Source organism: Alosa pseudoharengus, unplaced genomic scaffold, assembly GCF_046254945.1.
Source record: "Alosa pseudoharengus isolate Yale_2024_CS ecotype anadromous, Long Island Sound unplaced genomic scaffold, YU_APseudo_1.1 YU_APseudo_1.1_scf_18, whole genome shotgun sequence".
Lineage (NCBI taxonomy): Eukaryota > Metazoa > Chordata > Actinopteri > Clupeiformes > Clupeidae > Alosa > Alosa pseudoharengus.
Genome location: NW_027468650.1, coordinates 33781345 through 33797275, shown reverse-complemented (window position 1 = coordinate 33797275; position 15931 = coordinate 33781345). Strand labels below are relative to the sequence as shown.

The 15931-nt window shown below is 44.6% G+C and overlaps 1 protein-coding gene across 1 annotated transcript in view; it reads right to left on the bottom strand.

Moving 5' to 3' along the window:
• Nucleotides 1–15931, bottom strand: part of lama1 (laminin, alpha 1) — a 55619-nt gene that overhangs the window by 8394 nt on the left and 31294 nt on the right. Inside the window, exons 23-51 of the mRNA XM_076291179.1 lie at nt 15901–15931; nt 15387–15530; nt 13791–13970; nt 13242–13427; nt 12444–12571; nt 12070–12190; nt 11293–11433; nt 10759–10877; nt 9687–9773; nt 9059–9252; nt 8243–8385; nt 7234–7332; nt 7023–7134; nt 6678–6828; nt 6110–6320; nt 5738–5854; nt 5069–5232; nt 4679–4817; nt 4455–4554; nt 3716–3860; nt 3260–3435; nt 2825–2979; nt 2340–2483; nt 1694–1827; nt 1383–1530; nt 1034–1158; nt 672–822; nt 404–548; nt 41–182 (exon numbers count right to left, since the gene is read on the bottom strand). The exon at nt 15901–15931 is cut by the window's right edge and continues 203 nt beyond it. Coding sequence (XP_076147294.1) covers nt 41–182; nt 404–548; nt 672–822; nt 1034–1158; nt 1383–1530; nt 1694–1827; nt 2340–2483; nt 2825–2979; nt 3260–3435; nt 3716–3860; nt 4455–4554; nt 4679–4817; nt 5069–5232; nt 5738–5854; nt 6110–6320; nt 6678–6828; nt 7023–7134; nt 7234–7332; nt 8243–8385; nt 9059–9252; nt 9687–9773; nt 10759–10877; nt 11293–11433; nt 12070–12190; nt 12444–12571; nt 13242–13427; nt 13791–13970; nt 15387–15530; nt 15901–15931 — 4032 coding nt within the window. The remainder of the gene's footprint in view (nt 1–40; nt 183–403; nt 549–671; nt 823–1033; nt 1159–1382; nt 1531–1693; nt 1828–2339; nt 2484–2824; nt 2980–3259; nt 3436–3715; nt 3861–4454; nt 4555–4678; nt 4818–5068; nt 5233–5737; nt 5855–6109; nt 6321–6677; nt 6829–7022; nt 7135–7233; nt 7333–8242; nt 8386–9058; nt 9253–9686; nt 9774–10758; nt 10878–11292; nt 11434–12069; nt 12191–12443; nt 12572–13241; nt 13428–13790; nt 13971–15386; nt 15531–15900) is intronic.

Here is a 15931-nt window from a genome sequence, read left to right as displayed (position 1 = left end):
TAAGTTGTGCTTGTGCTGAGATTTTCACTGTCATTCTCACCTGATTGGCCGAGACTTCGGGAGGCCTCCGATGTAAATGGGGTCAAGGTCGGAGCGATTGAGGTCAGATGCTGCACCTGGAGCATCGGCCTCTGTGACCTCACGGTCGGTGGGATTGTCTGCTGCCATGACGGCTAAATAGCCTTTGGAAAACAACACACATCTCATCATACGGTGTTTGTTATTCCACTGGGGTATACTGTGTACCAGCATGTTAATAATACTATGCTGATACTATACTGACTTGAAATTCAGCAAACAGGGAGCCTTTATCAATGAGCACTACCTCTATTATATCAGTCATTCAACATCACAAGAAAAAAAGCTTTTATTTGATCATTGCTGGTTTAAAACTGTGACCTACCTTTTCGTTTATTTCTCTGCAGAGCAATTTTGTACCAAGTTCCTGTGTTGTACACTTTCTTGGTTGTCATAGTGAGAGGTCCAGATCCCAGTTCAAAGGTCAAGCGCACTCTTCCATCCACCAGCTCAATGGACAAGAAGTCTCTCTGCAAAAATATTGGAATGATGTCAGCCCCCTAAACACTGTGCTTATCCTTTTCTTTTGACATTCATGTTGATATATGTTATACCACAAGAAAATGCCACGCTAAATGTGTGGCATATATTACTGTTCCGTTTGAAGCCAGGTAAAGGAGCAGGCCATTGGGGGAGAGAGTCTTGAAGAACATGACGATACTGGTGGCTGTCGAGCGCAGAGACTTCTCCACCACGGAGTATCCACTGCCATCAAAATAGAACGAGGTCTCCTCTGCCTGAGGACTGCAGGGGAAAGACGGAGGAGGATTTGTTTATGTTTGTATTTTGTTTATGTTTCTAATTCTAATTAGGTATGTATTTAATTTACACAGTTGGGCTATACAAATGTCAAGATAAATACAAGCGAGGCACAACAAAGCAAAAGGAGTGGTCTGCAACTTACAAAACATTTAGTTATGACAAAGTAATATGTTTCTGAAATATATGACAGCACCTCTTGAAGCAGCCACGACACTGTCCTTGTCTTTCTGCATAGTTCCACAGCCCGATGTTCTTCTCATTCAGTGAGGCTTCTCCCATACAGCCTTTGAACTGTGTTAACTTCACTGCTGAGGATTTCTGAAGAGACATTAACAGAAAAAGGTTGAGCATTGTATTGTTCATTAAGGTGCATCATCATTTTATTTGGCTTATGGTTTCAGACAGCTAAACAATCAACTTCCTGGTTGAAGGACTGTGATCAACTCAGCTACTGTGTTCAGATGATAGGCATATCTTGATATTAAAAGTAGCAGCTGTATTTTCTGGCTACACACTCCCTGTCATTGGCACTTTTGTCTCACCTTGACTTGGCCACCTAGACCACCAACAAATATCCAGGTGTCCTTGGTTATGTCCATGACAGTGGATGACCCTGGTGCTGTTGCCTTCACTGGGGGTAGAGGCAGAGAATCCAGCTGCTGAACTGTAAGGGTGCCATACTTGCCGAAACTGTGGAAGCAAAGTTAAGTATTATATACATATTGTTACGTTATTCCAGTTTATTATTAGTGCAATCTAGAATACATTATATGTACATATCTATCTATCTATCTATCCTTACTTGGTAGCACAGGAGTTAAGGTTTGGTTGTGTTCATAATTTGAAAGTTTACCGAGTTGCATTGATCCGTTGCCACTTGTTGTTGTTGATCTGCACGTCAGGATAGTCCAGCTTGGCGTGCCCTGACCCAGCATCCCACAGGAACGACACCTTCCCATGGCGCATCTCCAGGGCCATAAAGTCCGGCTGGTAAAGACACATCAAATGTCACATGCAAAGCAGCCAAAGAACAGAAAGATGCACACTGATGCTTAACATTCTGAAAGACCCTTTTATATGAACCACTCTAGCGATCCACCAATCTGAGTGAGAGTATTCTCATTTCAACATATTGCTGCCTGCAGGGAGAATCGTACTCATGAACTTCAGTTCACATGCAACATTTTTTACCATTTACAGTAATACCACTGTGCTTTATTTTGCTATGGCACTACCATGCAGGCTATGCGGTGTGCTAAATGCTACATGCTAAATGTCATCCTGACCTGCATGGGTAAAATGTGCAACCATGGCATTGTTAGAGTGATACAGCTGATGTAAAAACTCTGAACTTGAGTGTTACAGTGGAGCTGCTGCACTGTAGAGGAGCAGGTTGCCTGGTGTGCACTAAATGCTAAATGCTGACCTGCATGGGGAAATGTGCAAGCTTGTCACTGCTAGAGTAACGATGCCAAAATGTGTTTGAGCTTGAGGCTTACCGCCGAGCTGCTGCCCAGGTAGAAGAGCAGGTTGTCTGGTTCGGTGGTCTTCACTGTCAGGGTGATGGTGTTGATGTTGCTGGCGGAAACCTCAGGCTTGTAGGCCCTGATGCAGTCATGCTCTGCCAACACTGCCACTTTGATCTGGGAGGGAGAGGAAAGGGGGGGGGGCGCTGTTAGTGTCACTGGATTTGTCAGTCAAAGTTGAAAAAGTAAGCTGTTCAGGAAAGAAAAATGATAATATAATTGAGTTGTGTGAAGACTTTTATGTATGTTGTTAAGAGCAAGTTTTTTTAAGAGCAATTAATAGATTGATGTGTTTTTTTTTTCTCCAAAGAGATAATGAAATTATGGGTTGGTTATGAACTTCCCAAAAGACAACTTAAAATCCTTGAACTTGAAAATGATGTGTGTGTGTGCATATGTGTTTGTTTGAGTGTGTGTGTGTGTGTATGTCTGTGCATGTGTCTGCCCAGTGCACTGACCGAGGCGGCCTGCCTGCGCGCCTGGCTGATCATCTCTTTGATCTCGGACAGGTTTCTGCTCAGGTTCTCTCCGAGCGTCTTCAAAGGCTTCAGCCGGTCAAAGAGAAGCTCCGCACGCACCTCAACCTCACTGAGCTTCGACGCCGCCTCACGAGCTGCAGGGTGGACGAAGACATGGTCAGGCTCACAGAAGATTCATTATTAAACAGATTTCACCTGGAAAATGTCAGGCTCACTGCCTAAGGTTAGTACATTTCATATTATAACTGCTTAAAAAGGAGGAGACATATCAAAACAACATCTACACAGGGATACATCTATCCTTGTGCCCTACAGCATTTGAGCTTCTGACCCCAAAAATCGCAAGCCTGGTCAGTTGAGATAAAAGCAGACCATTTTTATGCTGAAGCCTTGAACTTTGAACTTTGAACTTACTGGTCTTTTCCGAGTCAGTGACCATCTCGTTGGTGCTTCTGGTGGTGCTGTTGACCTCGGCCACGGTGGAGGAGGACTGCTCCAGTTTGGTCTGGAAGTGTTCCAGACGACCCAGGACCTGGATCAAAGAGGAGTTGACCCCCTCCACCTGCTCCTTGACCTCCTGGACCTGTCCACTAACTGAGGAGAGATAATAAAAACTGCTCAGCATGCTGCTTTAAAAATGAAATAGCTCTTCAAGCTCTAGTTTTGAGAGAAATCTATTGAAAAATGTAGCTAATCTGTTCAGAAAAGCACTTGAATCTTGAAGTTTCATTTAGAAGAAGCAAAAAGACCCATCTCATTTAGACCACACTAGTTGTTCATTATTTACAATACTCAGAATTACATTTCACTGAATAGTGGTACTATCACTCTACAACAAGCAGTATGAAAAGAACAGCGTGTCCTAGACACTGTGTCAGAGCCAGTAATAGTGGCGCACCAGAGGGAATGCCCTTGAGGAGGGTGGCTGCCTCGGGGATGAGCTGGCTGAAGTTGCGGAGGTTGGCTTTGAGCAGGCCGAGCCTGTCAGTCGCATCAGTGAGATACACAACGAGACCTACAGAGGAAACAAACAATGAGCTATTAGCACATGCCATTAGGAGACCACAGCACCACATGTATGTGCTCGAGTCTATGACTGTGTGTGTGTGTGTGTGTGTCCTTGCCTGTGTGTGTGTGTCTGTGCCTGTATGTGTGTGTGTGTGTGTGTGTGCCTATGTGTGTGTGTCCGTGCCTGTATGTGTGTGTGTGTGTGTGTGTGTGTGTGTGTGTGTGTGTGTGTCTGTCTGTGTGTCTGTGCCTATGTGTGTGTGTCCATGCCTGAATGTGTGTGTGTGTGTGTGTCTGTGCCTGTATGTGTGTGTGTGTGTGTGTGTGTGTGTGTGTGTGTGTGTGCGTGTGTGTGTGTGTGCCTACTGTATGTGTGTGTCCGTGCCTGTATATGTGTGTGTGTGTGTGTGTGTGTGTGTGTGTGTGTGTGTGTGTGTGTGTGTGTGTGTGTGTGTGTGTCTGTGCCTATGTGTGTGTGTCAATGCCTGTATGTGTGTGTGTGTGTGTGTGTCTGTGCCTGTATGTGTGTGTGTGTGTGTGTGTGTGTGTGCGTGTGTGTGTGTGTGTGTGTGTGTGTGTGTGTGTGTGTGTGTGTACGCACCATCACTTTGGTTGCTCAGACGTCTGCTCTCCTCCAGGATGTCCATGCTGTGCTGCAGGGCCCTTCTCCCCTGCTCATACATCGACCCCTCCATCAGCGTCTGCAACACACAGCGTAACTCACCTTCAGAACTGGGACAATGTCTGTCTCCAGCAGAACCATCTGAGCCTGCCCTGCAGCTAAACAAGCCTGTGATGATGCTCTGTTTGTTCAGCATGGCTCACCTGGTTGAGGACGTGGGCTGCATTCTGAGCAGCTCTCTGTGCGTAGTCCTCGGATGCCTGGATGTCTGCTCGGATGTTGGAGTTGGCCTGAGCTGCACTGGTGGCCTTCTCTGCTGATCCCCGAACCTCAGACAAAGACCTGAACAGGAACACAATATTACACATGTTGGTGTGTTGAAACAGCTGAATATTTCATATATGAGGGATATTTGGTTTGCTCAGCTCATATAGCTTATAATTATGTGTGACTATACTGATGTTTACTACAGTAAATAGATGTACAGAAACTATACATGTATAACATCATAAACACACACACACACACACACACACACACACATCACACAAACACACACACACAAACACACACACACACACACACACACACACCTGTTGAGAGCCTCAGCCTCTTTGTTCATGGCCTGAGCGTGGTCCTCACTCCTATAGACGAGCTGCAGGGCATCTCTCTTGGTCAGCTGCATGACCAGCGTGTCCACATGCTTCCGCAGGGTGGGGTAGTGCATCTCCAGCTCGTCACGCGTCTCTTCCAGAGTCTACGCAGAAAACAAAACAAACACAGTCACATATTACAGAACAGAAAGGGAGGGGAAAGAAAGGAAGCCTTTGTGTATTTATGTGTTAAGGGACAAAAATAGAACTCTGCATGAACTCATGGATTACATTGGAGAGACATTGGCTACCATATTAAACAGCTAAATGAGTGATAGCAACAGCCTTTGAACTGCAGCAACACCTTTGTTCAGGAGAAGACTGCAGCAATGTACTCCACATGCACTAGTAGACATCCGGCTCTGGCACACCAGTGATGTCACACCTAACGCAACCACTGACCACTGCGTGGACCCTGCTGCTCTTATGCTGCCTGCATAAGAGACCTGTCTCTTAGAGATATGTCTGTGTCAAAGCACAGTACTTATTCTGAGTAAGTGACTCTGTTTTCACTAGCTTGAGTGGCTGTGTCTGTGTGTTGATCTGGAGGTGTATTGGTGCTTCAGGAGGGTATACTGTATGATAAGCCAAATGGCTTTGTGGACGCACAGATGTGATGTTGTCCATATCTCCACCGATATTCAGGGCATCAGTCAGGAGGTCCTGGGCCTCCACCATCTGTGATGTCACTTCCTGTGTCTGGTTGCTCACATTGTGCTTCAAAGTCTGTTAACACACCACAACAAGACATTTGTGATGAGAACAAAGCTAACATGAACAGTAATCAATTTCTGTATAAACTGATAGTGATTTACAGTAAACTGTGATTACTGTAAGACATTTTAAAATATTTTTCAAAAAAGGATATTTTACACTGTTGCTAAAAGGCAGATGAAATCCAAAGCATTATTCAAAATAATATAATTTCTCTGCACCCATTGCTGAGTGTTGCTGTGAGACCGACTGTTGGTTGGGACTCACTGTGTACTGCTCCAGACTGGCGTTGATGATGCTGAGCAGCTGGTTGGTTTGATTGGTCTGCTCCCTGGCCGTTACTATGAGAACCTGGGCCTCCTGCAGCTGGTGCGTATGATTGGACAGGGCCGTGGTGACAGCATCCATCTGAGACTCGACGGCCTGCCGAGGGTCCCCGATCTGTTTCTGGACCTTGTCAAGGATGGCCTCAGCCTCACTGCACAGTCAAACAAACACAGAAGATCTCCTCATCTCACACTCAGAGGGGTTTTGGCATCCTCACTATCATCTGCTAGTTTTAGCCATCTGCATGTTATTGAACGAAGCCTTTCATCTTACATTCACAGAAATGAATACTTTCTAAGAGGTTATTAAAAGTTTAATTTTTACATTTATAACTTTTCATGTGCTGTTTTGGCTCCTACTAAATGATTATAGAAGAGTATTGGTACAGTGCATCAAGCATGCTCCAGATTTGGTGTAGTGTAAGCATGCATTTTCAATGGGAGTTGAGTTTGGCCATGCACTGCATGGGATCTGGGATTGGTGCATGTTAGAACAAACAGGCACTGACCTGAGTTCAGTGAGGGCGGAGGAGTTGGTGATGTTGATGCCTTTCATCTTGTCCAGCTTGGCCTCCACCTGCTGCTGCAGGACCGTGCTGTCCACCTCGTCCATGTCCTCCTTCGCCGTCCCGTTCAGACGACCCACCTCCTCCTCCAGAGCTACACCAATCACAGCCAGTCAAGCACAGTGATGGAACCACTCACCACTAACACGACACAGTCTACAGATGTGCTGTTACTGCTGATAACCAGGGAAACTCAGATTTCATGCATCTTTCATCTGTCTCTGATTATCATGTATAAGTGCATGGTGCAGAGTCAATGCAAATGAATGCAGATATGTCATCCTTTACCTAGTATAGCAGCATGAGTCTTATTGATGAACTCTAGCAGCTCCTTGCCCCGTGCAATATGCCTCTCTGTGGATTGGGACACTTCATCTCCATATTTGGACACAATCTTGACCTGCAAGACAAGTGCAAGGCAGATAGTCATTTCTATTCAAACATTTATTTGAAGTCCTAAATTAGGATTAAGATAAAGCTCTGTGGAGCTGAGCCCTACCTTCTCCTCCAGGTCATCAACTTGCGCAGTGAAGCTTATCACAGTAATGTCAGCCTGGTTCATCTTATGACTCGGGCTTTTCTCCCATGACATGAGGTCCTGTGTGAAACACAATCATTTTGAACTACAGATAAACATTATGCGTTAACAATATTATTACATCCAATGTAAGGTATGCAATAAACAGTATTTGAACTTTGAAATGATTTGAACTGAAAGCCAGCCCCAATTTAACCCCACCCAGAAGATTTGAAGGAAATTCGGTCTGGTCTTTTCGGTCTGGACAACTATGCCCGAACCAGAGCGGTTCGAAACCAACTGCACCAATCAAATTGTTTGGGCGGGCTTTGTATGATGATGGACATATGAGCAACTGTGCCTCGTCTATCACGTCACCTGAGCACGCTTCAGTTGGTTTTGTTTGCAACATAAAGCCTGTCGCTAGAAGCTAGAGATTTAGATTTTGCTATCTGTTGTACAGATATTGACAGTGCAATAACTTAAAAAAGATGACCAGAAAACAGCGTTTAAGGCATTTGTGGAGAAGAAGGATGGTTTGGGTGTTCTTCCTACAGGATTCACGGTAGGCTATTTCATTGCTCTGATTGGTTAGGTCTATCTAATTGACTGCAGAGGCATTTCCCCCCTGTATCGATTGAAACACGGCCCATAATCACGTGCCAATGGAGCAGTACCAGACTCAAACTCGAATTGAATATGGCTACATCAGGCTAGATTTGAACTGCACACGTAAACACTTTCATTCTGTGAGACTTCAAGACACTTCAAGTTTTCTCTTTTAAAATATTTATGAGGCTTTTTATGTTTTTAATTTGATTCAGTGAAGAGGGTGACAGGAAGCATGTGGGAGAGAGAGAAATGGGGTGGGAGCAGGAAATGAGCTGGTCGGACTCAAACCCCAGTGCCCATGGGCACGTGGCCCCAAATGTGGTCTGGGCGCTGGAGCCAGTTGCGCCACACCGCGCCGCAAAACTTCAACCTTTCTGACCTGAATCTCTTGAGTCTGGTTCTCCAGGCACACCAGCAGAGAGAAAGGGGCGAGGATCATGCCCGTCAGGTTCAGAGAGGAGATGGACGACTCCAGAGTGTCCAGGTCATCCAGTAAGAGCCCTGTGCACTGGTCATCACAAGCTGTGTAAAGTGGGCAGAGAACAACATGTTTAATATGGAACAAACAACATACTAAATCCATCACAAGCACAAAGACAACACACACAACAACAAACCAACAATACAACCCACACAGTCAGTCAAATGAAACCAACAAAACAAAACATTAAACATCCAATCAGGATACCTCTCAACATCAACAATGAAACAATGAACGAGACACAAACCTGAAGTGCTTATTAATAAATAATTCATACAGTACATAACAATTAACAATCGTATACTCAAAAGGATTTGAAATTATATTATTCATTTTCTCGTTAATAATTCATAGACATTTGCTCTATATTTATTCTTCATGCTAATGTGTTAATTACAAGTGAAGTTGCCTTTCTTTAATCTGTTGTGGACCTAAGATTCTCCATTTATATATTTGTTGTGTAATTCCATTCCTTTAATTAATGTGTTGTATCTTTCCATACACTTCTTTTGTGGTCTGCTGGGAGTATTCAGGCTCTCAGTGTGATAAACGTATTATCCATCTCTGAGTGCTGTGCTTTAATTAATACGTCTCCGCATATAAGCCTTTTGTGGTCGTGAGGGGATATTCACATGCGCACATTGTGTGGTGCATGCACTAAATATGTCCGTCTCTGAAGGGATGTGTTTTGACATGTCTGTGCTGGATACTCACACACACACTGGTCTCCGATCAGCGCATGTCTGGCTTCGCACTCCTCGCAGGTGTGTCCCCTCACGCCCACCTTACAGTCGCACTGGCCCGTCAGGTGATGGCACACCTGGTGGAGAGACCCCGCTGCGCTGCACTGGCACGGCTGACAACGACCGCCCGGCTCCGAAGGGTTGCCATAGTAACCCACAGAGCACCTGAAGGATGAGGAGAATTGTAAAGATTTTTTTTTTATCAACTTAGCACACCTCTGTTAATGTATTGCGCACATAATATGTCATAATGTGTCTCACTTTATATTAAATGCTATATTAAAAAATACATATTAGCCTTAAATGAACCCCAACTTTAATTACAATTACATCTGCTAAAATGAACAAATACAAGAAGAACATTGCATATTATCAGCCAATTAATGGCTGGGAACAGAATACCCTTAGTCTTAATATAAAGAGGTGACATTATGTCATAAAATTCCACCATCACTGGCATATTGATGTTTTGCCCTCTTCACAGTGTCATCCCTCAGGTGGGGATGAATGACCGTATCTCTAACAGCACAGCACAGCATGTGTGACCTTGCTCCTGTTTCTTGACCTCTAATGAGGCATCATGTGACCTTTGACCTCACCTCTCGCAGTAGCGGCCCTCGTAGCCCTGCTGGCAGGCGTTGCAGCGGTAGTCCCCAGCACCCTCTGGCACACAGGAGGGACTGAAGCTGCAGCAGGAGGAGAGAAGAACAAACTGAGTCACACCGCTAACACACAAACACCGCTAACACACAAACACCGCTAACACACAAACACACACATAAACACCGCTAACACACACACAAACACCGCTAACACACAAACACCGCTAACACACAAACACACACATAAACACCGCTAACACACACACAAACACCGCTAACACACAAACACACATATAAACACTGCTAACACACAAACACACACATAAACACTGCTAACATCTGGGACTGAGTAATCACACAAACACACACATAAACACCACTAACATTTCGGACTCGTTTTAATATACTGATTAGACATATTGACATCCTATCATGAAGTGCGAGTGAATATAGAGGATTGGCATATGGGCTTTGACATGGTAGGCTGTGTATGCATCTGCTCCACAATCTAATACAGCCGGCTGCTGGTTACATTCTCATTTTTAATACTTCAACAGCACACATAACAGAGTTTCATCACAAGCAATTTGCTGAGAAGCATTTGAAATCACAGACACCACACTGCCCCCTTGTGGTTATAAGTTGCATGTGCAACACACAACAATCACCTGATGCCTATGACATCAGATGTTTACTAGCCTTGACGCAAATGATTAACTTTGATGGGCCAAAACGAGGTCAGGGAGAGGCAGTGGAGAGGTATCAGCAAATCGTCTTGCACACCAGTATTGTGTGCCTGACGGCTGCAGAATGTGGCCTGCATATGATATGGGCTCAGGCATGGCGCAGGGAGTTCAGAACAAATTCATGAAAATCAAGAAGTTCCGCCGCCATCACACATGTATGTGCAACATACTGTATGTGCAACAGCCTTAGAACACAGTGGAGTGTTAACTGTGTCACAGTTAACAGTTTTGTGGTATCAATGAGACAAGTGGTGTGGAGTGGTGTGGTGTGGTGTGGTGTGGTGTGGTGTGGAGTGGTGTGGTGTGGAGTGGTGTGGTGTTACCTGTTGGTCTGGAGGGGGCAGCCGCAGAGAGAGCAGTCGCTGACGGAGCCCTTGGCGGTGCCGTAGTAGCCCTGGGCACAGACGTGGCATCTCTCGCCGGCTGTGTTGTGTTGGCAGCCCTGGGTGGGAGAGAGAATCAGTGCGCGGTGAGGACACCGGAGGAACTGGTGCACAGAGAGAGCGTCTGGTCCTCACAGCAACCTGCAGTCAGGGCTCAAGGCCAACGCTGACACTATACTGTAAACACTTCTTAAACTGTGGCATACTTTCATAGCAAAAAGGCTATTCAAATATTTTGTTTTGGTTTATCAAATGTTTTGTGTCATGTAAAGTTGGCAGAGATTGAAAGTGTCAAGAATGCGTCAGTTTTCCCTTTTGGTCAAGCAGCAGTAATGTCCCTGATTTAAAATCGCTAGAGTGGGCTGCAGCAAACTAAAGTGTTCAAAGTTAAGTTGAGACTTAAAACCACGACCATAAGCTGTGATTGTTATAATGGCTGTGATACAGTAGGTACGTGTGTGATGGTCAGATTACCAGGCACTCTCCGGTCTCCAGGTCGCAGGCCAGGCTGTGGTTGTTGCACCTGCAGGGCACGCAGGGCTGGATGAGCGGCCGGTTCATCCCCTTCATGTTCAGCTCGGACACCGGCTGCCTGTAGTAGCCAGGGGCGCACTCCTGAGACACAACAGACAATGGAGCTGTTTACAATGAGGGCATATAGCATCAGCAGCAGCAGCACCACCCTTCTCTCCCAGCCCTGCCCAGGTCCACAGGTTCATCCTCATGGGATGGACTGGGGTTTGGTCAAGCGGAAGCCAGTGTTTCCCATTGACTTATTTGTCAACATTGACCACCACACAACGATTTTTCAGGTTGTACTGAATTGTGCTTAAAGCTGGTTAGCATCATAACCACGTTGCGCTAATTTGTTAAAAACTGTTGCATTCAAGTTAATTCTGCAAACCTTCCACCACAAATAGAATTCCATTCTGTGGGAAACACTGGATGCAGTACCATAGCGACTGGGATGTGCTGTTTAGAGTATGATGATGAGGAGACAAAGACACACGTGTGCTGCCTCAGAACTTCCCTCTAAGTCACGATTGACAGGTTATATATGGTATTTTATATCTCAAAAAAATCATGTAACAAGTTGTTGCTATTGTATTATTTCCATATACAATCGCTGTCACAGTGTTGAACGGAATGACTCCAAGACAGGCAACTGTCCTTGTTAAGATTAAGGGCTGACTACATTGACTGTGTGTTTGTGCTTTCAAAAGTGGTCGGGTCACTGGTTGCAGACCATACCTGACAGGATAGTCCTGCATAACCACGTGGACACTCGCAGGACTCAATCAAACGCGCCACTTCTGCTGATTCGGGCCCGTCCTCCGCATCTAACGCCATATCCATGCTAATGTTTGCAATCCTGAAGGATTGACGGGGAAAAGAAACATTAGAATAAATGGCCAAGGCAACTTCTGGCATTTAAAAAAGCACCATAAACTGTCGAAGATTACAGTTCAATAAGAATGAGGAATGTAAAGATCTACAACAACAACAACATCAACTCACTACAGTAAGGAAAAAGTAACAGTGGAATAATTCAGTAAAAATGCTACATAGTATGTACACAAAAAGGAAATGTATCATGGGAGTCAGGAAGTAGGAAGTGTGTCTACCTGCTCTGCTGCAGGCTGGTTCCATATGAGGCTTTGATGATAATGTACTCAATGTTGCTCAGGACGGACAAGAAGTCTGAGTGGCTCACGGGTTTCTCAGAGACCGAGTTGAAATACTTCCACTTGTGCTGTTGATAAAAAAAAAAAAACAGTTAAAATTTAAATATCAAGACACATACAAACACTTTGTAAACAAAGAACTAAGACCTACAAATCCTTTAGATTTAAGATTTAGCAGTGCATTCATGAATACTATTTTTCACACATTTCCCTGCTCAAAAAACACTCAATTGAGCAGGCACACAAATATAACAATTCAATACACATGTCAAAGGTAGCCTTTTCTTCATTCAGAGCTTGTCATCTTATCTTAACCCTATCATCCAGGTGTGTTCCTGCTTTTCATCATCTCCACGCATTTGCCCTCCCCCATTATGCTTCTTCGACCCATCCCTCTCAACACTGCGGTGATGCAATATGACACAACCCATCCAAACAGACACCAAATAAAACTGACACAGAATAGGCCTACGTAAGGAGTGACAAGGATGTTGGCGAGACGCAAGACACACTGACGATACGCGAGGATGTAAAGCTTTTCCCTGTACCATGATCCTTTGGGTTTGAGCACTTCACAAATACTGGTTATGATTCTAATATGTAATAATCATATATAAATCATATAAAAAAGCAAACCCACTATCAAAACCACAAAAATGGTGTTCACTGATCAGTGAATATCTACTTAGATGTGATGTGAGACAGTATGGCAGTAAGCGAGATGGCTGAGAGGCTCACCTCAGTGAGAGGGACATCCTGTCGGGTCTTCATGCCATTCTCGGGAGCGGGCATGTCAATGTAGATGACCGCCTTCTTCAGGTGACCTCCACGAATCAGCACCTGTGGCTCGTGGTTGGCCAGGCCTGCGCCGTCCATGGCATAGTAGACCACAGAGTAGGACAGCTTTCCTCCATAAGACAACAGCTATCGGGGAACAAACAAAGACAAATTACATCCATTACAGTTCAAGACCCTTTCCAGACACTAAGTTATTATGGGATTGCTGTTTATTCAAAGTTATTGTTATGTTTATGTAATACCAATCTAGACAACAAACAATAACACATAACAACATGACATCAGGAACCATTCAGGACATCCTACATAAAAGTCCAACCAGCCTCACCAACAAAGAATGAATACAATGAAAAACATACTGACCTTGTTTTTAATGTTTAGGTTTAAAAGAGACTAAGCTCATTGTGCTTGATGTATTATTATCATACAGCAGAGAGGCCCATTCATTCCCATGTAAAAGGTGAAATGTATAAGAGAAGGTGGACTCACCTTGTGGCCCTGGAAGTGCTTGGGCAGTCTCCAGTAGTAGGGTCCAGTCAGGGGGGAGTTCTGGATCTGACTGGCGTCCAGAAGCATCTCAGCATCCTGCACGTACACTCCCTCCAGCGTCCCCCGCAGGTTACTCTGACTGACCACATGGAGGCGCTCTGGGTCCTCACCCAGCGTCAGCTGATGGAGGGAGAGGGAGAGGGGGAGAGTGGAGAGAGGGGGAGAAAAGATAGATGAAGGGAATGAGAATAGGTCAGAAGGGAAGAGAGTGAGAGAAAGAAAGAAAGGGATATTGACATACAGAAGAGGAAAGAACAGACACAGCAAGTGGGAGTGAACGAGAGAGAGAGAGAAAGAAAAGAGAGAGAGAGAGGGAGAGAGAGAGAGATGGGCAGGCAAAAGGAGGGAGAGAGAGACAATAATGAGAGAATGAGAGAGAGAGAGAAAGAGTGAGAGTGAGAGAGAGAGAGAGAGAGAGAGAGACAGAGAAAGGAAGGGCATGTGCAACTTCAGCTTGCTGTGCTGTGTTTAGAGACATGCTTATCTCAGAGACACTGTGGAGAAGCACCCTCTTCCCATCTCAGAGACATTACCAAGTCACAGACAATGAGGAGCTCAGAGATCATATCGTTAGTGAAATTACCAAAGACGGAAGGTATTAACATCAGGAAACCATTCATCAAACTAATTGCTGGATGCACAAATCAGATAAAAAAAGCAAGATCATGGAACATTACATTTAAAGTATATTGATAAAACAAAATATTAAATTCCTAATTGATTACTAACAACTGTAAAGAAAGAAACTTCTCTTCTACAGTTCCTGTTACTAAAAGCACCAAACTAATGTGGTTAACAGACAGGTTGTCAGTTAGTAAGGCATACCTCCCTATATAAAAATGATCAGCTCTTTTGTACAGCTCTGTAATCATCACGTAGCATATCAGGGTCCTGAATGTTATGTTTTGTGCACATGGTGGCCTTTATATGCCTGCATGTTAATAAAATGCTAATCTCTGTGTCCTTGAGACAGGCAGGCACAGCAGAGCTGTGACTTGTGTGCAGGCCGGCCACCAGAGGAACTCTTTTCATTATGCATCAGAGGAAAGAGCACAATCAATGCCTCATAGCAGCCAATTAAACAACTTTACTCCAGAGTAGACCTCTGAGAGCCCTGAAATATTCATCAGGCATTCCGATAGCTTAGCCTTTAAAGCAATTAGCTGCTTATTCCTGCAAGAGTCAAAGTGATGGTGATGATGTATCAAGGACGATGATGATAATGATCATGTGAATGTTCACACAAAAGAGAGAATGTGTGTGTGTGTGTGTGTGTGTGTGTGTGTGTGTGTGTGTGTGTGTGTGTGTGTGTGTGTGTGTGTGTGTGTGTGTGTGTGTGTGTGTGTGTGTGTATATGTGTATGAGTGGATGCTCACTCTGAACTTTTCCCCCAATCTTTACTGTGTATGAAACAGGTTTATACGAGATATATTGGTTATTAATTAGTTCATTAATTACTACTAGTATCTCAGGTTAGTTAAAGCACTCAGAGGTGTGCCGAGTGTTCTGTTATGGGATCCTGGCTGCTTCACTTACTGGAACTCTCACAAGGCCGCCCATCTCCTCGCAGTCTGAGGAGACCCCGAAACAGAAGCAGGGGCTGCAGCCAGCGGGGTTCTCGGCGGTCAGGCCGAACGTGCCCTGCTTGCACTCGTCACATCCCCCTCCGCCCACGTTGGCCTGGCAACCACAGGGAGCAAAGAGGGTCACGTTAAAATGAACAAAACAAATATCATGCTAGTGCAGTTAAAGAGCCCTTGAAAAGTTTCACTTCTGGCGTCCTCTGCTTTTTTTCCTTCTAAGGCCTCTTAAAGTTAAACTTTTTTGTCTTCAGCAAAGGACCTTGGGAGCTTTTCAATGATATAGTGAAGGCTGTATAGTAAAGCAGAAATGTGAAAGTAAAACAATTCATCATTGAGTGAGACCATAGTTTTACAACTCTTCAGTGGAACTGTCAGTCGTAATTGTGGATAGCCTGTCCTCTATAGTGCAGAATATATTAGCTGAGAGAGAGAAGGGGATGATGGGACTTGTAGTCTAGCATTCTCACCTTGCATGTGCAGCTACCCCGTTCCTCACAG